Here is a 25,397-nt window from a genome sequence, read left to right on the forward strand (position 1 = left end):
GCAGTGTTGCTTTGTAGGACCAACCCTGCCATGTAGGCTCAGAATCTTGAGGGGGTGGTGTTGCTTTGTAGGACCAACCATGCCAGGTAGGCTCAGAATCTTGAGGGGGCAGTGTTGCTTTGTAGGACCAACCCTGCCAGGTAGGCTCAGAATCTTGAGAGGGCTTTGGCTTTGTAGGACCAACCCTGCCAGACAGGCTCAGAATCTTGAGAGGGCTTTGGCATTGTAGGACCAACCCTGCCAGACAGGCTCAGAATCTTGACGGGGCGGTGTTACTTTGTAGGACCAACCCTGCCAGACAGGCTCAGAATCTTGAGGGGGCGGTGTTGCTTTGTAGGACCAACCCTGCCAGGTAGGCTCAGAATCTTGAGGGGGTGGTGTTGCTTTGTAGGAATAACCCTGCCAGACAGGCTCAGAATCTTGAGGGGGCTGTGTTGCTTTGTAGGACCAACCCTGCCAGGTAGGCTCAGAATCTTGAGGGGGCGGTGTTGCTTTGCAGGACCAACCCTGCCAGGTAGGCTCAGAATCTTGAGGGTGTGGTGTTGCTTTGTAGGACCAACCCTGCCAGACAGACTCAGAATCTTGAGGGGACGGTGTTGCTTTAGCAGGTCTTTCACCACATTCATCTTTCTGAATTGGCTGCGTATCGGCTACTTACAGTAGGCCCATAAAACAGATAAGGACTTCTCCTTCGTGTATGGGTCTCTCAGGTGGGTGTCTAGGGTATAGGGTTGGGGACCATTCCATCATGACAGGGCAGTAAATAAATACATATTAATAATATATTTTAAAATGTATATCCCATATCTGCACACAATTGAATGCTCTCTCTTAGAACCCCTGCTCACAAACACACATGGACTCTGGGATTTGCAACCTGCATATTTTTTCAGTCACTTAACTCCACACTTTTCCAAACACAAAAACACACACCCCACCTTCGATCACAACACATACCCACGTACTGTGCCTTCTATGTACCTCTGTGTTTTATCTCTACCATGTTAATTATTTTTGTGTTCTGTATTTATATTTGATGATGTATTATTTCACTAATTACCGTTTCTTCTAATACTGTCTTATCAATTTATGAAATACTGTAAATGGAAACTCTAAAACTAATTATTTTCTAACATTCCCTATCTAAAATGGTATATTGTAGTTATAGTGTATTTCTTTAACAATTGTTGTATTTGATTGTGTATGTATATATATATATATATATATATATATATATATATATATATATATATATATAGCATATATATATATAGCATATATATATATAGCAATCTCTAACATATCTAGTAGAATCTATGGGAACGTTGTAATATTTAGAATAGCCATGGAGTAGTCTTTGTGTCTCTGAGCATTTGGTTATCAATAAAACGGTTAATCGACAACGTGAGCTACACTTTTTTTCCTTTGGGAACTGATCCTTCATGCCTATTTTCGTGCCAGCAAGTCTTTTACCTAGGTTTTATTTTTAAAGAAAAGTCGTCTCTCTGTCTGAAACGGTGTACACGTTCGAGTTGGATTTCGTCGACAGCTTCGCGTGGGATCTGAAGCGCTGTAAGGAGGAACTCCCTAACTACAGATTCAGGAACTTCTTTCTCCAATGTCGCAGCTTTTTCGTCACTCATCTTGAGGCTCGCCTTCAACTCCTTTATATCCTTACTGACTAATTCAAGTATGCCCAGTTTGTCATTTATTGATTTTAACAGATCGGTTTCGACCTTTACCATTCTCGGTGGTGAAAATGTTAAATTGTCTGTAGAAAAGTCCTGTTTTTGTTTCGGCATTAGTTCCCCTGTTTTACTCTCCGTCATGTTTGGATGTTACTTGTTTTCGTAATATGTGTTGATATATTTCTCCAGTCTCATGATTTGTTTTGTATTGTTATCCAGATTGAAGGTTATAACCAACCAGTTTGAAGTGCTAATATTTAGTCTAACTTACCGCTATTGAATATTACGTTTTTATCTTGAGGTGATCTACACTGCTGTTCAGTCCGCCATCTAGCCTGCTCCCCTTTGAAAACATACTGTAGATGTCCAAAAAAAGTGGTGTCTTGGCACCCTGTGTATGGGCAGGGGTGAAGCCAGAGTGGTGTCCGGGTTGGCACTTGACACCTCTGACATCTGATTGGCCACCCCAAAATTTTATTCGCTACTGGCAGTATGATGCTGATTGACATCTCATTTCATCTCTTGTTGAAAGAAGATTTATGACGTTCTGTGGCATTTTTCAAGTCGAGGATGAGGAAGAGAGAATATTAACATTAGTAGTGAGATACAGAAGAATAAGAAGAACATACAGAAGAAGAAGAGAGAATATTTTCACAGCTCCACAAGCTCTTTTCACGATTGGCGAAAGCATCATCAAGTACGTTTTAAGGTTTAGCATCGGGTTTAGGTTTCCTGAACAACTTTTACGAAAGTTGAGTCGCTGTGTAAGTTAACGTTAGACCTTTGGCTCCATTAACAAACAGGCAGTTCACTTTTTTGCTCTCCTGCAGAAGCTTTATTACTTTGTATCTGTCTCGAACGTTCATCTCAAGTGGCTTGCAGTTCAGAAAGAGCTGTATCCACAGCAGCAGCCCAGGGAACTACAGAGACTTACGGATGTAAGGTGGGCATGCAGATACATGGCATGCCGTAATCTGAGGGACATGCTTCCAGCAGTTCTGAGAGTGCTACAGGATATCACACTTGAACATAGTGGTGATAGATCAGTGGATGCAAGGGGCCTTCTTTCTCAGATTTACATTTCATAGGACTTTAAGTTACCTTTTGTAAAGTGCTTGGTGATGCCAAATGTCTTTCTGACATGCTCCAATCAAGCTCTCTTGACCTAGCAAGGGCTGTGGATCTAGTACGTGCCCTTACAGACACATTACAGGACTACAGAAGTGAGGGTTACTATGGAAAGAGTTGAAGATATTGCAGAGCACTGCAAAATAAATGTACAAACAGTGTGTAAAAGAGCCTAAAACAAGCTTAAGATTTCACAACGTATTGATGATGAGCACTGTAATCACAGAAAATTGTGACTAAAGTGATGGTGAGAGCTTCCATAGAGCTATCTTTTATCAGGTGCTTGACAGTCTCACAGCTGAGCTGCAGCTTCCAAAGAAGAATTGCAAGATAATGCAAGGGGTCCAGTCTCTCAACCCAAAGAGTACAACATTCTTGAATGCGGAGCCTCTGTTTGCCTTTGCTCAGACCTTTGAGTCAGATTTAGAGGACCCCAAGCATGAGGTTCATCAAACCAAGCGGCTTCTTGATAGGAGAAAAGTGGAAGGGACAGACCGTCTACTCTCCTTGACTTTGTTGTGTTTCTAAAACCTTATAAAGAGGTCTTCCATGAGCTATTTCCACGTTGTAAGATTTCTGTTGTTACACCAGTCAGCAGTGCTTCTTGTGAGAGAAGCTTCTCAGCTTTAAAATGGATTAAAACCCACTTTAGGACAACAATGGTTGATGACAGGTTAAGTCACCTCTGAATTCAGTGTTGAGTCAAGGAGGGCCCGCTCCCTCAACATGGATGAGTTTGTGAAACAATTAGCCAGTTCCCAGAACCACAGAATGATGCTGTTTTAAATCTACCTAGGATCATTTGTCACTTAGGTGGTCCCTCTCGTCATGATTAAAACCTGCACTGTGTACTAGCTACTAGCTAGCTACACTGACATTCTAAAATGATACATCCAAAGGGTATCACGTCACACAGATTTAATTTGGTCTTGATTAGGCCAATTCCAAAACTTTCTTTGCTATTAGTTAACATAATATATATGAGCATAAATATGATACGTTTGTAATTTTGATGGGCACCAAAATTATTTTTATTTTTCAATTCCATTTCTGCTTGATACCTGGTATGTCAAATTGCAGTGTGTTTTTTTGTTGTAAATAAACTATGCAATTTATGTAACACACGAATGCTATCTTATCTCCTTGGTGCTTGAGCTTTGTTTTCTGAAAATATTTTGGATGTTCAACACTTATAGATTCAGATTATATTCATGAAAACAAAGTGATCCAAGTCTCTTCTGTGTGTGTGTGCGTGCGTGCAATATTGAGCTGCAGTTCCGAGGTAGAGACACTGACTATTCATAGTATGTTAAAGAATTCTAGTGAAGTAACCCTTTTGGACCAGACTATCTGCAACATTGAAGAACTCTGGGTTAAGTAAATTATCACTTCTACCTCTAATCAGCAATCATAGGATTCATTCATGCTCCTTGGATGCCACATTAGGGTTACACACAACTTTTCTGTCATGGTCTAATGACCCCCTGAAGTAGCCTTGGCCACCCCATGTATAGAACTTAGAAAATACACTGCTCAAAAAAATAAAAGGAACACTTAAACAACACAATGTAACTCCAAGTCAATCACACTTCTGTGAAATCAAACTGTCCACTTAGGAAGCAACACTGATTGACAATAAATTGCACATGCTGTTGTGCAAATGGAATAGACAACAGGTGGAAATTATAGGCAATTAGCAAGACACCCCCAATAAAGGAGTGGTTCTGCAGGTGGTGACCACAGACCACTTCTCAGTTCCTATGCTCCTGGCTGATGTTATGATCACTTTTGAATGCTGGCGGTGCTTTCACTCTAGTGGTAGCATGAGACGGAGTCTACAACCCACACAAGTGGCTCATGTAGTGCAGCTCATCCAGGATGGCACATCAATGCGAGCTGTGGCAAGGTTTGCTGTGTCTGTCAGCATAGTGTCCAGAGCATGGAGGCGCTACCAGGAGACAGGCCAGTACATCCGGAGACGTGGAGGAGGCCGTAGGAGGGCAACAACCCAGCAGCAGGACCGCTACCTCTGCCTTTGTGCAAGGAGGAGCAGGAGGAGCACTGCCAGAGCCCTGCAAAATGACCTCCAGCAGGCCACAAATGTGCATGTGTCTGCTCAAACGTTCAGAAACAGACTCCATGAGGGCCCCCACGTCCACAGGTGGAGGTTGTGCTTACAGCCCAACACCGTGCAAGACGTTTGGCATTTGCCAGAGAACACCAAGATTGGCAAATTTGCCACTGGCGCCCTGTCCTCTTCACAGATGAAAGCAGGTTCACACTGAGCACATGTGACAGAGTCTGGAGACGCCGCGGCGAACGTTCTGCTGCCTGCAACATCCTCCAGCATGACATGGGGGGCCGCACAGCCTCGCCAGAGGTAGCCTGACTTCCATTAGGTACCGAGATGAGATCCTCAGACCCCTTGTGAGACCATATGCTGGTGCGGATGGCCCTGGGTTCCTCCTAATGCAAGACAATGCTAGACCTCATATGGCTGGAGTGTGTCAGCAGTTCCTGCAAGAGGAAGGCATTGATGCTGTGGACTGGCCCGCCCGTTCCCCAGACCTGAATCCAATTGAGCACATCTGGGACATCATGTCTCGCTCCATCCACCAACGCCACGTTGCACCACAGACTGTGCAGGAGTGGGCGGATGCTTTAGCCCAGGTCTGGGAGGAGATCCCTCAGGAGACCATCCGCCACCTCATCAGGAGCATGCCCAGGCATTGTAGGGAGGTCATACAGGCACGTGGAGGCCACACACACTACTGAGCCTCATTTTGACTTGTTTTAAGGACATTACATCAAAGTTGGATCAGCCTGTAGTGTGGTTTTCCACTTTAATTTTGAGTGTGACTCCAAATCCAGACCTCCATGGGTTGATAAATTTGATTTCCATTGATAATTTTGTTGTCAGCACATTCAACTATGTAAAGAAAAAACTATTTAATAAGAATATTTCATTCATTCAGATCTAGGATGTGTTATTTTAGTGTTCCTTTTATTGTTTTGAGCAGTGTAGTAAAAAAAAAAAAAAAAAAACATTGAATGAGTTGGTGTGTCCAAACTTGACTGCTACTGTATATATTGACATCTTTTAAAAATATGTTTTGCTTTATTATTTTCCACTAACCCTACCACCCCTCCCCTAATTGGAGTAAACTTATGAAAAACAACACTTAGCTTATACATACTATATACATTTTACAGACACAATCTATTTTACAATAGTTATCTTTTGTTATGTTTTTGTTTTTACTCCTACCCTATTGTAATGTATATTGTAAATAATATATATGCCTACATTCAGATATAGATATCTTTGTTCAATATCACTTACTCTTCCATTTTGCGACCAGTTGTTTGGGACAGGGAGGTTGTTTCAATGTGCCAATTTGTAGGCAAATTCTAGTTGAGGCCACTAAGTCCATAAAACAAGATTCTTGATATGTTTAGCAAGCTCAGACTTCATGTCATCTTTTACACGGGTTCATGTTTGTTTTCTTTTTCTTCAGTGTCATTCAGTCAATGTATTTCATCCATTGTTGCTGCTCAAATGGACTTCTTCCCTTCTCTCACTTCCTTGGCTGCTCTCTCAAGAACGTCAAAGGGGGCTAGACCCCTGCTGGTTTTATGTTTGGCATACACGGGGCACGATGATTTCTGCTCTGTTACAATACAAATGCACTATCTTGAGTTCATATGCATTAATCATTGCAAAAATACTATACATGTTACGCATATTAAGCATAAAACTGACAAAATGCCATCCTCATTTGTATGGGGTATGGTTCCCATTGGCTCAACTTACTCCATGAACATTGGCTCAACTAACCCAAATGCAAACATTTTGACTATATTAGCCAACACAGCTACAAGGATACGCTTTAATGCTAGGTTTAGGACCTCATACTTTATCTTATGGAGACCCCAACTGATGTACAAAACAATATTAAAACTATCTACGTTGGTTTAGATGGTAGCCTCATGAAACCTATAACACAATACATTCATTTGACTTTGTGAAAATATTTTTTTTTGGACCTCCATGAAATGATGACCTCTTCCTAAATATTTGGTTAAATTATAAATGCTGTGTATGGTTTCCTAGAAACAATAGGTTGCTCAACTAACCATTTGGCTTAATTTACCCCACTCTCCCCTATCAGCAAAACGTAGTAAAACATTTTGCAACAGAAAACCAAAAACAAGCATTTCATATTGGACAAGTTCAGGTAGTCTCTCCCCGTTTCAGTCTGTTTTCTTCCATTTGGTGTCTTGTGAATACAACCTGTGAAAGTGTATCTGTTTGGGTGTGTTTGTGCTATGTGAACATGTACTGTAGTGAAGATCAGTGTTGCTATGTGACACCTGTGTCTCTCTCAGGTGGGCGAAGGGTGGTGTTCTCCTGGAGGGGGCGAGGGAGAGTGTGTTTGTGACCCCAGTAGACCACTCCTTTCACACCGAGCCGGTCTCCTGTTCTGTGTTCAACGCTGTGGGACACACCAACCTCAGCATCGTGGTCGATGTACACTGTGAGTCTGACTATTAGATAGATGTTATTGTCCTCTGAAGAGGAAATTCATTTCCACAGCTCATACATTTACATATCAAGACCAACAAACACATCACCTAGACTTGTCATTTACAGTTCCAAACCTCCATACACTTAAGACAGCAGATAAGGCCGCATATTAGTCTGTTGTCTGTTTATCTGCTTTCTTTTCTACTGTATCTGTCTGTCTGTCCGTCCATCTATCCCAGGGCATGCAGGGCACGTGACCCCACCCCCCCCCCATTTGTAGAATTGCAGTAAATTAGCTTAAAAACAGCAACATTTTATCTCAGCCCCCATGGTCCAACTTGTCCCAAACCATGCTGCCGAGTGGCAGTACCTGGTTCGAATCTAGGCTGCATAACATCTGGCTGTGATTGGGAGTCCCATAGGGTGGCGCACAATTAGCCCAGCGTTGTCCGGGTTTGGCCAGGGGTAGGCCGTCATTGTAAATAAGAATTTGTTCTTAACTGACTTGCGTAGTTAAATAAAGGTTCAATAGAAATACAAATCTCAATTGGGTTGAGATCGGGTGATTGTGGAAGCCAGGTCATCTGATGCAGCATTCCATCACTCTCCTTCTTGGTCAAATAGCCTGGAGGTGTGCTGGGTCATTGTCCTGTTGAAAAACAAATGTCAGTCCTACTAAGCAGAAACCAGATGGGATAGCGTATCGCTGCAGACAATGTCACCAACAAAGCACCCCCACACCATTACACCTCCTCCATGCTTCTCGGTGAGAACCACACAAATAAAATACATTTTATTGGTCACATACACGTGATTAGCAGATGTTATTATGGGTGTAGCGAAATGCTTTTGCTTCTAGCTTCAACACCTACATGCTGAGTCATCTGTTCATCTACCAAAAATCTCAAATTTGGACTCATCAGACCAAAGGACAGATTTCCACCAGTCTAATGCCCATTGCTCATGTTTCTTGGCCCAAGCAAGTCTCTTCTTATTGGTGTAATTTAGTAGTGGTTTCTTTGCAGCAATTCGGGACTGATTCACACAGTCTCCTCTGAACAGTTGATGTTGAGATGTGCCTGTTACTTGAACTCTGTGAAGCATTTATTTGGGCTGCAATTTCTGAAGCTGGTAAATTTAATGTAGTGATGCACCGATATGACATTTGTGGCTGATACTGGTATCAGATATTAAATTTTTTTGCTGCCTTTTAAGCATTCTAGTACAGTTAAATAGTTAACAGACACACATGGACGCAGCGGTCTAAGGCACTGCATCTCAGTGCAAGAGTCCCTGGTTCGAATCCAGGCTGTATCACATCAGGCCGTGATTGGGAGTCCCACAGAGCGGCGCAAAATTGGCCCAGCATCGTCCGGGCCGTCATTGTAGATAATAATTTGTTCTTAATCTTCTTGCCTAGTTAAATAAAGGTTATACACACACACACCACACTGACCAAAAAGTTATTTTGTTGGCATTTACGTATGTCCCCATTACCAGTAAAACATAATCAAAACCTATTTCTTTCACTTACTTGCTGTGCTTTTTCGTTGTTCATTTGTTCCGTCGTTTCATTCTCAACGAGGATTTCTATTGAACGCCATTTGGGTCTTTGCGTGTACAAAAAGATAAATGTCAAATAACACTTGTCTCATGCACCTACAGTGCTGGTCATAAAAAAAGCTAGCTAGCTCATGGATATAAACAATGTAGTTCTTCCTCAAAACAGCAGACCGACATAATCTGTTTCAGTAGCTAAAGTTAGCTAGCTAACTATCTAGCTAGGTGTCATCAAGAATAACCTTAATTTATAAGTCAGTTCTTATTTGATTAATGGTGGTCGGACCCATCTATGTGATACTAGCCACAATAATGATTAGCCACAATAGTGGACTTTGCGGTTAGCCTTCAATAGAAATGTATGGCATCATTCTACTATTTGTATTCATTTGCATCACTGTCAATGCCATGCTTTTATTTTGAAGGCAACCCGCAAATTCCACTATTGTGCCTAATCCTTATTGTGTCTAGCTTCACAACACATAACCCAGTCCGGTCGAGCCTCACGAGCCAGATGAAGCTAGCTGTCTGCTTATAACATTAGCTAGGTTAAGTAGCTGTCTAGCTATTTATTTTCATGAACTAAAGTTCAATTTGAATAGGCGAACAACAAGTGCCAAGCTAGCTAATACTTACAAGGATTCCTAAATCGTTGCTAAGAATAATGAAAATGACTGCAGTTTCTACTGGTCATTGATTTCAGGCTAGCTAGGTACCAAGCTACAGCTTGCTAACCCGGATGTTGCGGTCGAACAAATTATGCTTTATTGCCAACGCGGTATTGTAAACTCATCGTTCTTGGCTGGTGTTTGCTTGTTTGCAGACTTTTTTTGTACAGCTTTGACAGTATTACTGTATCTTTTTTGTTACGCAAAGACCCAAACTGCATTCCATAGTATGTATGTCATGAAGCTAATAGCAGTGACGCTACTACTGTGTATCTCCGGCAGGACAACGTCTGAAAAATTGTTGAGCACTGGTACACACTACCAAGTGCGCTAACATCACCCACGACAGAGAACGGTTGATTATCAAGGGCAATGAATTCCATTATCTTGGCTTTAATGGATTTCGCTATTAAGTTGTCTCACTGAAAATGTCTTACTCTTTCAAATGACTGCTCGACTGCTTGATCCACACAGCAGACATTGTGGCAGACAATGCTGTGTTGCACGTGTAGCGCAAAATTTTACGTGGCGTCATTACATCCTGTACCTACATTATATAGGTATGCACGGTAGTTTTGACATCGGGCCGATACCGATGTTGGCATTTTTAGCTAATATCGTCCGATTCCGATATGTTCACCGATATATCCTGCATCCCTACTTTAATGAACGTATCCTCTGCAGCAGAGGTAAGGCTGAGTCTTCCTTTCCTGTGGCAGTCCTCATGAGAGCCAGTTTCATCAAAGCACTTGATGGTTTTTGCGACTGCACTTTAAGAAACTTTCAAAGTTCTTGAAATGTTCCGTATTGACTGACCTTCTCTTAAAGTTATGATGGTCTGTCGTTTCTTTTTGCTTATTGGAGCTGTTCTTGCCATAATATGGACTTAGTCTTTTAGCAAATAGGGCTACCTTCTGTATACCCCCCTACCTTGTCACAACACAACTGATTGGCTCAAACACATTAAGAAGGAAAGAAGTGTCACAAATAAACTCTTAACAAGGCACACCTGTTAATTGAAATGCATTCCGGGTGACTACTGTACCTCATGAAGCTGGTTGAGAGATTGCATTTGTTTGGATTTGTTTAACACATTTCTTTGGTTACTTCATGATTCCATATGTGTTATTTCATAGTTTTGATGTCTTTACTATTATTCTGCAATGTAGAAAATAGTAAAAATAAAGAAAAACCCTTGAATGAGTAGGTGTGTCCAAACTTTTGACTGGTACTGTATATGTCTGTCTATATTTTATATTTATAGGCAAGTCAGTTAAGAACAAATTCTATATACCTGTTTAACTACTGTATCTGTCTGTCTGTCAGATGGTCCTATCCTGAAGGGGGCGCTCACACCGATTACAGTGGACATTGACTTTGATGCCAAACTCAACTGCAAGTGGGCCGGAAACCCTCCACTCACACTCACCTGGACCAAGAAGGGATCGAACATGGTGAGAACTGAGAAGCTATACTCTGCTATAAATCCTGGGTTGAGCTCAAATCCATTTAAATGAATTCAATTCAGTAAATAATTATAATTGGAATTTCACTTTACTTCCACAATTGACTGAAATAAAATGGAATTGACCCCAGCACTGCTGCTATCCAGGACCCTGAAACCCCATATCGGGACGTCCATATCCATTCTACCAGTGCTTGACTTGGACTGAAAGAGGTGCCAGATGTAACTCATTTTGGGTGCTGGTACTCTTTATATTTAGGTCCTGGTAATCATCACATTTAAGGTTAATATTGCCCACCGGACCAATTTAAATACCCTAAACCCATAAAAGCAGCACTACATTGAACCTTGTCCCACCTGCACTTCTTACTCTCCCCAAACCTAAATCTAACCCCCCCAAATCAACTAATGTTGAACTCCTAACCTATGTCCTAAATATTTTATGAATGCTTTATAACTACTGTAATAAAAAAATATACTGGAGCCTGCTGCTGATAAAATCAACATGTTTTATTAATTAAATATCTCCCTCCCTCCCTCCCTTTACAACTCGGTTCCATCTAATCTCCTTCCCGTACTTGTGTGCGTGCCTGTGTGTGTCCTTTTCAGGTCCTTAGTAACAATGAGGAGCTGGTCCTGAAGTCCGTGAGCCAGGCAGATGCGGGACAGTATGTGTGTAAGGCTATCGTCCCCAGGATCGGAGTGAGAGAGACTGAGGTCTATCTTATAGTCAACGGTCAGTTAGAGTACAGCAGTGTATAGTGTACACACACACACACACACACACACATACAGTTTTACTTTTAACATTACTGCCCTTTCGATTCTGCTGTTATTACTTCTGGGCCCATATTCATAAAGTGTCTCAGAATAGGAGTGCTGATATAGGATCAGGTTCCCCTTGTCTAGCACAAATTTCCCCTCATTATCACTTGTTTTGTCATGAGTGGAGTCTAAATAGCTGTATCTGTCTGTCTCCCCCAGGCCCTCCCATTATCTCCAGCGAACCAGTGCAGTACGCAGTGAGAGGGGAGAGAGGAGAGGTCAAGTGCTATATCGCTAGCACCCCTCCACCCGATAAGATTGTAAGTGAAGTGAACTCTGTGAGATATCCTATGAAATGTCTGCAACACTTCATAATACATTTCATGTATATGCATTTATAAATGCCTCGAAATGCTTTGTAAATTTCTTATTAATTGTAAGTCTTTGTGAAAAGAGCGAGTGAATGCATGAATAGTAGCTGTACTGACAACACGTGGTGTGAGAAGGGGATGATGTGAGAGTGAAGGGGAGAGTAAAATTCTGTACCTTTCAGTATCGATTATCCACTACACCAGCAGAGACATGACAGAAATCTGTGCTTTATTAAAAAAGTCTCCACTCCTGCCTTTTAGTGGTTACAAATGGCACCATATTCCCTTTATAGTGCACTACTTTTGACCAGAGCTCTCAAAGTAGTGCAGTATAAAAGGAATAGTGAGCCATTTGTGACAGCCAGTGGGAGCTAGGAGCATATAGTGTGATACGACATTATAGTTTTAACTTAATGCAGAGAAAGAGGACCTATGACATATGGCGCTGTGTACGTGTGAGGAAACAAGGGTCTGGTGAATGGGAGGGAGGGAAGAGGAGGGGATAAGTTCAAATCTTTTATTTATTTTTCTGCCTCCTCCAGTCTCTTTGCCTTTTTCATTTTTGGGGGTTTAAAGGTACATTAGTACAACATGTTTGATGTATTCATGCTCCATATTTATTAGTTTAACTACTTCAGCAGATTTACGGTAGAAAATCTGCTAGATTCTTTATTGCTTGTGTACACCTGCCTCGACCAGGTGTGTGTGTGTGTGTCTGCATGCATGTGTGTGTCCTTAGGTGTGTTTGTGTTAAAGACACGGAACCCAATGTATTGTGTGTGTGTGTGGGTGGGTGGGTGGGTGTATGTATGGTTATATGAGTACTTATATGTTGTGTTTGAATATACAGTATGGCTGTATAAACAGATGTTCTATTCTCCATTGACTCACAGTTTTTATTGTTGTGCGTGCATGTGTGTTTGACTCCTCCCAGGTGTGGGCGTGGAAGGAGAACGTGTGGGAGAAGGAGAAGGGGACTCTGCTGGAGAGGTACACGGTGGAACAGAGTAAACCTCACTCCCAGGGAGGGGCTGTCCTCTCCACCCTCACCATCAACAACGTCATGCAGTCTGACTTCCACTCTCCGTACAACTGCACCGCCTGGAACGCCTTCGGACCAGGGACTATGATCATCACCTTGGAGGAGAAAGGTACACCTTAAAGCTGCCTGGCTTCATCCCCTGAAGAGGCGATCCCCGGGTCCATCACTTGCCCCCTTCCTCTCTGTTCCCAACACTAATCTCCCTCTCTCATTTATGTATGTATCTATCAATATCTAAATAAAATACATAAAGAGGGAATTCCACTCTCCATCTACACCTTAAAAAGTAAGTCACTTTGGATAAAAGTGTCTGCTAAATGGCATATATTAGCATTATATGTTGGTATAACCATGTGTCTCTGTCTGTCTCGTCTCTGTGTACAGAGATAGTTCCAGTGGGGATTATAGCTGGTGGAACAGTAGGATCCTCCATCCTGCTCCTGATCTTTCTGCTGGCTCTGGCCTTCTTCCTCTACCGCCAACGAAAAGGCAGTGAGTATTGTACCAATCAGCTACCACGCCCTCTGCATGCAACATCTCTCTGTGTGTACATGTCTGTGTGTCATTCATATAGGACGTGTCCTAAAAATCACCTGATTCCCTTTACAGTGTACTATTTTTGTTCAGGGTGCCATTTGATACAGCCCATATGTCTGTCATTGAATAGGTGTGTTTTGGTGTGTGTGTGTGTGTGTGTGTGTGTGTGTGTGTGTGTGTGTGTGTGTGTGTGTGCATGCGTACATGTGTGTGTTTGACAGCAGCCTCTGTCTTGTTTGGGTTCCAGGTCGACGTGGGGTCACTCTGGGGAAGCCAGACATCAAGGTGGAGACGGTCAACAAGGAGACACACAGTCTGGAGGAGGAGTCAGGGAGCATTTCCACGGCAACACGCATGGTCAAGACCATGTACTCCGTGAGTACCCCACAACACCCACCTCTATAATACAAATCAAACTTTATTTAAAGGGCAATTGTTTTGACAAAGGAGCGCTTCTCCTCAAAAAAAAAAAAAATTGTGCCAACTATACCATGTTGAAGGGAATCAAAGTGCAGTCCTGAACCTTTCTTTACTTTTGCTGTTTATTTCAAGTGCATTTAGACTTTATAGTAAAACAATACAATTAAGGATAAAGGGGACATGGATAGAGGGTTTATGTTATTTTTTACCTGAAGACTTCTCACAGGCTGAGGGTGTGTCCCAAATAGCACTCTATTCCCTGTGACAAAACAAGCAAGTATAAAAATATATAACAAAAATATTATATTTCAGCTGTTTGAAACTACAAAACCGAAAGTAAAAGACTCAAAAACTAAACTTAACCTCTAGCACTTAGCCATCCCGGATCCGGGATCGTGAATACAGCCTCAAGCTCATTACCATAACGCAACGTTAACTATTCATGAAAATCGCAAATGAAATGAAATAAATATGCTAGCTCTCAAGCTTAGCCTTTTGTTAACAACACTGTCATCTCAGATTTTCAAAATATGCTTCTCAATCATAGGAAAACAATCATTTGTGTAACAGTAGCTAGCTAGCGTAGCATTTAACGTTAGCGTTAGCATTCAGCAGGCAACATTTTCACAAAAACCAGAAAAGCATTAAAATAAAATAATTTACCTTTGAAGAACTTCAGATTTTTTCAATGAGGAGACTCTGTTAGATAGCAAATGTTCAGTTTTTCCTGAAAGATTATTTGTTTAGGAGAAATCGCTCCGTTTGGTGCGTCACGTTTGGCTACCAAAAAAAAACTAAAATCCAGTCATCAAAACGCCAAACTTTTTTCCAAATTAACTCCATAATATCGACTGAAACATGGCAAACGTTGTTTAGAACCAATCCTCAAGGTGTTTTTCACATATCTCTTCGATGATATATCGTTCGTGGAAGTGTGCTTTTTCTCCTGAATCCCAGGAGAAAATGCCCGCACCTGAAGATTACGCACCAATTTAGACAAAGTACACCGGGCGGACCCCTGGAAAATGTAGTCTCTTATGGCCAATCTTCCAATGATATGCCTACAAATACGTCACAATGCTGCAGACATCTTGAAGAAACGACAGAAAGGGCAGGCTCGTTCGTGGTGCATTCACAGCCATATAAGGAGACAATGGAAAACAGAGCTTCAGAAATTCTGCTCATTTCCTGTTTGAAGTTTCATCTTGGTTTCGCCTGTAGCATGAGTTCTGTGGCACTCACAGATAATATCTTTGTTTAGGAAACGTCAGACTGTTTTCTTTCCAAAGCTGTCAATTATATGCATAGTCGAGCTTCTTTTCGTGACAAAATATTGCGCTTAAAACGGGCAAGTTTTTTTATCCAATAATGAAATAGCGCCCCCAACTGGTTTTAAGAACGGGAAGCATAGAAATAGCACACATTGAACTGATCTACGGCTTCTTATTCTTGCTTTCAATGATAATGACAGATCTACAACTCACACCTCTATGTGAATTTGGTTGGGTCGCCCAAAAAGTTACCTATTGCCGCTTTAAGACAGAAAGTGTTATAGAAGCTATAAGGTGCTGAAGCATTTAATTGTTGTTTGAGAACTAACCACTGACTGAGTTCCCCCTTATGAGCTGCATAGCCCTGTCTATAACATTTTTAACTGTAGTCAACAAACATTTATCAAATAACATTTTATATTGTTTTCATCATACGAAAAACCGGATATTCTGTTTTCCTCTTCCTTCCCTCCTTTCTCTCTCTCCCTGTGTGTTTTTTGTTGTTTGATGGTTTAGTTTCTGCCCTCTGTCTCCCTCTCTCCCTCCACTCAGCCATTCAAAGACGATATGGATCTGAAGCAGGACCTGCGCAGTGAGCTCGATACCCGCGAGGAGTACGAACTGAAGGTGAGCAACTCTCTCTCTCTGCTACTCACTTCATACAACCTACCTCAAAACAACAAACATCTGGGGCGGCAGGGTAGCCTAGTGGTTAGAGCGTTGGACTAGTGGTTAGAGCGTTGGACTAGTGGTTAGAGCGTTGGACTAACCGGAAGGTTAAACCCCCGAGCTGACAAGGTACAAATCTGTCGTTCTGCCCCTGAACAGGCAGTTAACCAACCCACTGTTCCTAGGCCGTCATTGAAAATAAGAATTTGTTCTTATGACTTGCCTAGTTAAATAAAGATAAAATAAATCTCATGCCTTCAGAAAGTATTCACACCCTATGAGGTTTTCTACATTTAGTTGTGTTACAGCCTGAATTTAAAATTGTCATTGACACAATACCCCACAATGTCGAAGTGGAATATTTTTTTTAGAAAGGTTTACAAATTAATCAAAAATGAAAAGCTGAAATATCTTGAGTCAATAAGTATGATTCATCCCCTTTGAATTTAGGCAAGTCTAAATAAGAACAAATAGCTTACAAGTCACATAATAAGTTGCATGGTCTCACTCTGTGTACAATAATAGTGTTTAACATGATTTTTTAATGACTACCGCATCTCCCCACACATACAATTATCTGTAATGTCCCTTAGTTGAGCAGCGAATTTCAAACACAGATTCAATCAGACCAGGGAGGTTTTCCAATGTCTTGCAAAGAAGGGCACCTATTGGTAGACGGGTAAAAAAACATCAGACATTGAATATCTTTTGAAGTTATTCATTACTCTTTGGTTGGGGTATCAATGCACCCAGTCACTACAAATATACAGGGCTTCCTTCCTAACAACCACTCGAGCCACTGCCTGTTCACCCCGCTATCATCCAGAAGGCGAGGTCAGTACAGGTGCATCAAAGCTGGGACCGAGAGACTGAAAAACAGCTTCTATCTCAAGGCCATCAGACTGTTAAACAGCCACCACTAACATTGAGTGACTGCTGCCAACATACTGACTCAACTCCAGCCACTTTAATAATGGAAATTGATGTAAAATATATCACTAGCCACTTTAAACAATGCTACTTAAAATAATGTTTACATGCCCTACATTATTCATCTCATATGTCTACGTATATACTGTACTCTATATCATCTACTGCATCTTTATGTAATACATGTATCACTAGCCACTTTAAACTATGCCACTTTGTTTACATACTCATCTCATATGTATATACTGTACTCAATACCATCTACTGCATCTTGCCTATGATGTTCTGTACCATCACTCATTCACATATCTTTATGTACATATTCTTTATCCCTTTACACTTGTGTGTATAAGGTAGTAGTTTTGGAATTGTTAGTTAGATTACTCGTTGGTTATTACTGCATTGTCGGAACTAGAAGCACAAGCATTTCGCTACACTCGCATTAACATCTGCTAACCATGTGTATGTGACAAATAAAATTTGATTTGATTTTGATTTGATAACTCAGTTGCCAGAGAGGAAGGAAACCGCTCAGGGATTTCACCGTGAGGCCAATTGCGACTTTAAAACAGTTACAGAGTTTAATGGCTGTGATAGGAGAAAACTGAGGATGGATCAACAACATTGTAATTACTCCCACAATATTTACCTAATTGGCAGTGTGAAAAGGAAGCCTGTATAGAATAAACATTTTGCAAAACCTGCATCCTGTTTGAAAGTAAAACTGCTAAAAATGTGGCAAAGAAATTAACTTAATGTCCTAAATACAAAATGTTATGTTTGGGGCAAACACAACACATCACTGAGTACCACTCTTCATATTTTCAAGCATGGTGTTGGCTAGATCATGTTATGAGTATGCTTGTCATCAGCAAGGACTAGGGAGTTTTTTAGGATAATAGAGCTAAGCACAGGAAAAATCCTAAAGGAAAACCTGCTTCAGTCTGCTTTCCAACAGACACTGGGAGACAAATTCACCTTTCAGCAGGACAGTAACCTAAAACACATGGCCAAATATACTAGTTACAGTTTTGACTTTTTTGAAATTGGATTGAAAATCTATGGCAAGACTAGAAAATGTCTAGCAATGATCCACAATGAACTTGCCAGAGCTTTAATTGTTTTTTTAATGATAATGTGCAAATATTGTACAATCTAGGTCTGCAAAGCTCTTAGAGACTTACCAAGAAAGACTCACAGCTGTAATTGCCTCCAAATGGGATTCTAACATGTATTGAAAATGAGATATTTCTGTATTTCATTTTCAATAAATTTGCAAACATTTCTAAAAACAAGTTTTCACTTTGTCATTATGGGGTATTGTGTGTAGATGGGTGACTGTATACAACACAATACACATAAACCCATCACACAAAATATCACAATGACTACCTTACACCTCAAATATGCTGACACCTCAAATTAAAACACATGTAAAAAGCTCACTATCCTTAGGAAATCACAATACACAACTTACACATAACATTTCACACAAATTATCACATTGACTACCTCACCTCAAATATGCTCACATCTCAAATGTAAACACTCATGTAAGCTTGAAAAAAGCTCACTATCGCCTCACCTCTATCCTTAGGACAGTACAATGCACAACTAACACACAACATATCAAACATGAGTAGCTCACACCTCAAATAATGCTCAAACCTCACATTTTAACCCATGTAAAAATCTCACTATTTCCTCATCTCTATTCTTAGGATCCAACGAACGGCTACTACAATGTCCGCGCGACCACCCACGACGATGCCAGGCCGTCGTCCCGCTCTATGATGTACCAGGGAGAGTTCCGGAACTCCAACCCTCCGGGGGGAGCTACAGGAGCTAACTCCAGTGGACCACCAGGGGGCCCCGGGGGGGCGGTGGTGGCAGGAGGGGTCCCGGGGAATCCGGGGTCACGGGCAGGGTGCTACGACCCCCGACCTCCGTCCAGGATGTCTCATACTAGCTACGCCCAGTTCAACACCTTCACTAGGGCTGGGCAGAGCCAAGCCCCGCCCAACATCACCCATCCCTCCCATCCCACTTCACAGACCAGCGAATTCCCCGGTGACTGCGGCCTATTGGACAGCAACACTCAGCTCACCTATGACAACTACGGCTACCAGGCCAAGTATCCCACCTATCGGATGGGCTTTGCCCTGCCCCCGGAAGTAGGGCCAGCCTATGAGATGTACCCAACTGGACAAGGGGTGGGACCAGGGCCAGTCCAAGGACTAGGTCCTGGTCCAGAAACTCTGCTTGGGAAGTATGGTACCTCCACCCGCTTCTCCTACTCCTCTCCTCCTGGTACGGACTACAATCAGAGACACACGCAGAGGATGCAGACACACGTGTGATTGATGTATTGTGTAGTACACAGTGGTTTTCATACACACAGATACGTGCATACAGTGCATTCGGAAAGTATTCAGAACCCTTGACTTTTTCCACATTTTGTTATGGTACAGCCTTATTCTAAAATTGATTAAATCGTTTTTTCCCTCAATATTTTACACACAATACTCCATAATGCAAAAACAGGTTTTTAAACATTTTTGCACATTTATAAAAAACAGAAATATCACATTTACATAAGTATTCAGAACCTTTACTCAGTACTTTGTTGAAGCACCTTTGTCAGTTATTACAGCCTTGAGTCCTCTTGGGAATGATGCTACAAGCTTGGCACACCTGTATAGGGGGGAGTTTCTCTCATGCCGCTGAAAAAAATTCCCACAGCATGATGCTGCCACCACCATGCTTCACCGTAGGGATGGTGCCAGGTTTCATCCAGACGTGACGCTTGGCATTCAAGCCAAGCGTCACGGCATTCAATCTTGGTTTCATCAGACCAGAAAATCTTGTTTCTCATGGTCTGAGAGTCCTTTGGGTGCCTTTTGGGAAACTCCAAGCAGGCTGTCATGTGCTTTTTACTGAGGAGTGGCTTCCGTATGGCCACGCTACCATAAAGGCCTGATTGGTGTAGTGCTGCAGAGATGGATGTTCTTCTGGAAGGTCCTCCCACCTCCACAGAGGAACTCTGGAGCTCTATTAGAGTGACCCCTTGACCCCGGGTTCTTGGTCACCTCCCTGACCAAGGCCCTTCTCCCCGACTGCTCCGTTTGCCGGGTGGCCAGCTCTAGGAAGAGTCTTGGTGGTTCCAAACTTATTCCATTTAATAATGATGGAGGCCACTGTGTTCTTGGGGACCTTCAATGCTGCAGAAATATTTTGGTACCCTTCCCCATATCTGTGTCCCGACACAAACATATCTCGGTCTGTACGGACATGCACTGTCAACTGTGGGACCTTATATAGACAGGTGTGTGACTTTCAAAATCATGTCTAATCAATTGAATTTACCACAGGTGGAGTTTAGACACATCTCAAGGATGATCAATGGAAACAGGATGCAGCTGGGCTCAGTTTTGAGTCTCATAGCAAAGGGTCTGAATACTTATGTAAATGAGGTAATTTTGTTTTTTATTCGTAATACATTTTCAAAAATGTATAGAAACCTGTTTTTGCTATGTTATTATGGGATATTATGTGTAGATTGATGATAAATAAATAATTGTAATTCATGTTAGAATAAGGCTGTAACGTAACAAAATGTGGAAAAGTCAATGGGTCTGAATACTTTCCGAATGTACTTTATACACCTAAAAACAAACGTACTTGTCAGAGTGAAGCAGAAAGATACACTCACCCGGGGAGAACGACTGTCCCCCTGGCATTGAGGATTTGAAGACCGACGCAATACTTCAGTCATTGTTTCCAGATAACAGGATCCCTAATTAAAGTGACTGGGGAAGTGCCGATCTTCGTGGTCAATATTTGTGAATATACATTTTTGTTATATACACAAATATTGGTACCAATAATGTATTATTTTTCACCAGATGTATGTCCTTGAACCGACTACTTTAAATCACACACAGACAAAGTTATGGGATCATTTCGTTGCTAATGTCAGCCTACAGTACCTCGGTCAGCCTTTAACTTGATAAACTCCATGAGAGGGGGCTAGACTGCAACATCACTTCCTAGAGTAGCTCAAATTGCCCATGCAATGTTTCCAAAAATTCTTCCATGTAGCAAGATTGCGACACACTGAAATGACACTTCCTCTTCATCAAATGCGCCACTGAGCATTCTCATAGGAAACTATGGGATGACGTCATTGATGGCTTCGTCCATATTTTTTGGGGTCTATGCACTCAACACATTTCTGCTCTCTACACACTTGCTCTATCCCATATACACAAACAATCTTACACAGTTTCTCTCAAACACTCTATTGTGTGCAATCTTAAGCTCTGAGAGCTGATAAAGCGAAAGCCACAATCAAGGGAGGGAAGACATGAAATGATAAGAGAAAGAGCTGGGAGTACTTTTCTTAAACGAGGAGAGGAGGGTGTTTCACAGAGTGTGATTATTTACATGCTGATAGAAAGCATCCTAGATATATCTCTTCACCTTCACACCTCCTCTCAGTTTGACTCTCTCTCTCTCTCTTTCCTCTCAACCCATCTCTGTATCTACAGTTGAAGTCAGAAGTTTACATACACCTTAGCCAAATACATTTAAACTCAGTTTTTCACAATTCCTGATATTTAATCCTAGTAAAAATTCCCTGTCTTAGGTCAGCTAGAATCACCACTTTATTTTAAGAATGTGAAATGTCAGAAGAATAGTAGAGAGTGATTTATTTCAGCTTCATCACATTCCCAGTGGATCAGAAGTTTAACTTGGGTCAAACGTTTTGGGTAGCCTTCCACAAGCTTCCCACAATAAGTTGGGTGAATTTTGGCCCATTCCTCCTTACAGAGATGGTGTAACTGAATCAGGTTTGTAGGCCTCCTTGCTCACACACACTTTTTCAGTTTTGCTGAAAGGTCAGGGCTTTGTGATGGCCACTCCAATACATTGACTGTGTTGTCCTTAAGCCATTTTGCCACAATTTTGGAAGTATGCTTGGGGTCATTGTCCATTTGGAAGACCCATTTGTGACCAAGCTTTAACTGATGTCTTGAGATGTTGCTTCAATATATCCACATAATTTTCCTCCCTCATGAAGACATCTATTTTGTGAAGTGCACTAGTCCCTCCTGCAGCAAAGCCCCCCCACAACATGATGCTGCCACCCCCGTGCTTCACAGTTGGGATGGTGTTCTTCGGCTTGCAAGCCTCCCCCTTTTTCCTCCAAATATAACGATGGTCATTATGGCCAAAATGTTCTATTTTTGTTTCATCAGACCTGAGGACATTTCTCCAAAAAGTACAATCTTTGTCCTCATGTGCAGTTGCAAACCGTAGTCTGGCTTTTTTATGGTGGTTTTGGAACAGTGTCTTTTCCCTTGCTGAGTGGCCTTTTAGGTTATGTCGATATAGGACTCGTTTTACTGTGTATATAGATACTGTTGTACCTGTTTCCTCCAGCAACTTCACAAGGTTCTTTGCTGTTGTTCTGCGATTGGTTTGCACTTTTCGCACCAAAGTACGTTCATCTCTAGGAGACATACAGTGCCTTGCGAAAGTATTCGGCCCCCTTGAACTTTGCGACCTTTTGCCACATTTCAGACTTCAAACATAAAGATATAAAACTGTATTTTTTTGTGAAGAATCAACAACAAGTGGGACACAATCATGAAGTGGAACGACATTTATTGGATATTTCAAACTTTTTTAACAAATCAAAAACTGAAAAATTGGGCGTGCAAAATTATTCAGCCCCCTTAAGTTAATACTTATATACTGTAGCACCACCTTTTGCTGCGATTACAGCTGTAAGTCGCTTGGGGTATGTCTCTATCAGTTTTGCACATCGAGAGACTGACATTTTTTCCCATTCCTCCTTGCAAAACAGCTCGAGCTCAGTGAGGTTGGATGGAGAGCATTTGTGAACAGCAGTTGTCAGTTCTTTCCACAGATTCTCGATTGGATTCAGGTCTGGACTTTGACTTGGCCATTCTAACACCTGGATATGTTTATTTTTGAACCATTCCATTGTAGATTTTGCTTTATGTTTTGGATCATTGTCTTGTTGGAAGACACATCTCCGTCCCAGTCTCAGGTCTTTTGCAGACTCCATCAGGTTTTCTTCCAGAATGGTCCTGTATTTGGCTCCATCCATCTTCCCATCAATTTTAACCATCTTCCCTGTCCCTGCTGAAGAGAAGCAGGCCCAAACCATGATGCTGCCACCACCATGTTTGACAGTGGGGATGGTGTGTTCAGTGTGATGAGCTGTGTTGCTTTTACGCCAAACATAACGTTTTGCATTGTTGCCAAAAAGTTCAATTTTGGTTTCATCTGACCAGAGCACCTTCTTCCACATGTTTGGTGTGTCTCCCAGGTGGCTTGTGGCAAACTTTAAACAACACTTTTTATGGATATCTTTAAGAAATGGCTTTCTTCTTGCCACTCTTCCATAAAGGCCAGATTTGTGCAATATACGACTGATTGTTGTCCTATGGACAGAGTCTCCCACCTCAGCTTGTAGATCTCTGCAGTTCATCCAGAGTGATCATGGGCCTCTTGGCTGCATCTCTGATCAGTCTTCTCCTTGTATGAGCTGAAAGTTTAGAGGGACGGCCAGGTCTTGGTAGATTTGCAGTGGTCTGATACTCCTTCCATTTCAATATTATCGCTTGCACAGTGCTCCTTTGGATGTTTAAAGCTTGGGAAATCTTTTTGTATCCAAATCCGGCTTTAAACTTCTTCACAACAGTATCTCGGACCTGCCTGGTGTGTTCCTTGTTCTTCATGATGCTCTCTGCGCTTTTGACGGACCTCTGAGACTATCACAGTGCAGGTGCATTTATACGGAGACTTGATTACACACAGGTGGATTGTATTTATCATCATTAGTCATTTAGGTCATTGGATCATTCAGAGATCCTCACTGAACTTCTGGAGAGAGTTTGCTGCACTGAAAGTAAAGGGGCTGAATAATTTTGCACGCCCAATTTTTCAGTTTTTGATTTGTTAAAAAAGTTTGAAATATCCAATAAATGTCGTTCCACTTCATGATTGTGTCCCAATTGTTGTTGATTCTTCACAAAAAAATACAGTTTTATATCTTTATGTTTGAAGCCTGAAATGTGGCAAAAGGTCGCAAAGTTCAAGGGGGCCGAATACTTTCGCAAGGCACTGTACCTGAGCGGTATGACGGCTGCATGGTCCATGGAGTTTATACTTGCGTACTATTGTTTGTACAGATGCATGTGGTACCTTCAGGCATTTGGAAATTGCTCCCAAGGATGAACCAGACTTGTGGAGGTCTACAATGTTTTTTCTGAGGTCTTGGCTGATTTCTTTAGATTTTCCATGGTGTCAAGCAAAGAGGCACTTAGTTTGAAAGAAGGCCTTGAAATACATCCACAAATGATGTCAATTAGCCTATCAGAAGCTTCTAAAGCCATTACATAATTTTCTGGAATTTTCCAATCTGTTTAAAGGCACAGTCAACTTAGTGTATGTACACTTCTGACCCACTGGACTTGTGATACAGTGAATTATAATTGAATTAATCTGTCTGTATACAATTGTTTGAAAAATACTTGTGCCCTGCACAAAGTAGATGTCCTAACCGACTTCCCAAAACTATAGTTTGTTAACAAGAAATTTGTGGAGTGGTTGAACAACAAGTTTTAATGACTCCAACCTAAGTGTACAGTGCTGTGAAAAAGTATTCCTGATTTCTTCTTTTTTTGCACATTTGTCGCACTTAAATGTTTCAGATCGTCAAACAAATTTTAATATTACACAAAGATAACCCAAGTAAACACAAAATGCAGTTTTTAAGTGATCATTTTATTTATTAAGGGAAAAAGCTATCCGGACCTTCATGGCCCTATGTGACAAAGTAATTTCCCCCATTGTTAAATCATGAATTTACTGTGGTGAATCAATTTTTTAGAAAGCTGAGTTCAATTTCACTAGCCACACCTAGGCCTGATTACTGCCAGACCTGTTGACTCAGGTTCTATTGAAGTGATTTCCTGTCTGACAAAGTGAAGTAGGCCAAAAGATCTCAAAAAGCAAGACATCATGCCGCGATCCAAAGAAATTCAGGAACAGATGAGGAACAAAGTAATTGACATCTATCAGCGTGGAAAGGGTTACAAAGCCATTTCTAAAGCTTTGGGACTCCAGCGAACCACGTTGAGAGCCATTATCCACAAATGGAGAACATTTAGAACAGTGGTGGACCTTCCCAGGAGTGGCCAGCCTACCAAAATTACCCCAAGAGCACAGCGACGACTCATCCAAGAGGTCACAAAAGAACCCACAACAACATCTAAAGAACTGCAGGCCTCACTTGCCTCAGTTAAGGTCCGTGTTCAT

The 25,397-nt window shown here is 41.6% G+C and overlaps 1 protein-coding gene across 1 annotated transcript in view; it reads left to right on the forward strand.

Moving 5' to 3' along the window:
• The window catches only part of LOC139377429 (kin of IRRE-like protein 1), a 96,394-nt gene extending 72,317 nt beyond the window's left edge, over positions 1-24,077 (forward strand). The window contains exons 7-15 of the mRNA XM_071120459.1: positions 7,206-7,354; positions 10,899-11,026; positions 11,647-11,773; positions 12,022-12,122; positions 13,108-13,324; positions 13,600-13,707; positions 14,000-14,127; positions 15,996-16,070; positions 18,764-24,077. Of these exons, the coding sequence (XP_070976560.1) occupies positions 7,206-7,354; positions 10,899-11,026; positions 11,647-11,773; positions 12,022-12,122; positions 13,108-13,324; positions 13,600-13,707; positions 14,000-14,127; positions 15,996-16,070; positions 18,764-19,402 (1,672 nt within the window). The 3' untranslated portion in view covers positions 19,403-24,077. The remainder of the gene's footprint in view (positions 1-7,205; positions 7,355-10,898; positions 11,027-11,646; positions 11,774-12,021; positions 12,123-13,107; positions 13,325-13,599; positions 13,708-13,999; positions 14,128-15,995; positions 16,071-18,763) is intronic.
• Positions 24,078-25,397: the final 1,320 nt, after the last annotated feature.

The sequence above is a fragment of the Oncorhynchus clarkii genome, chromosome 20 (genome assembly GCF_045791955.1).
Source record: "Oncorhynchus clarkii lewisi isolate Uvic-CL-2024 chromosome 20, UVic_Ocla_1.0, whole genome shotgun sequence".
In the NCBI taxonomy this organism is placed as follows: Eukaryota; Metazoa; Chordata; class Actinopteri; order Salmoniformes; family Salmonidae; genus Oncorhynchus; species Oncorhynchus clarkii.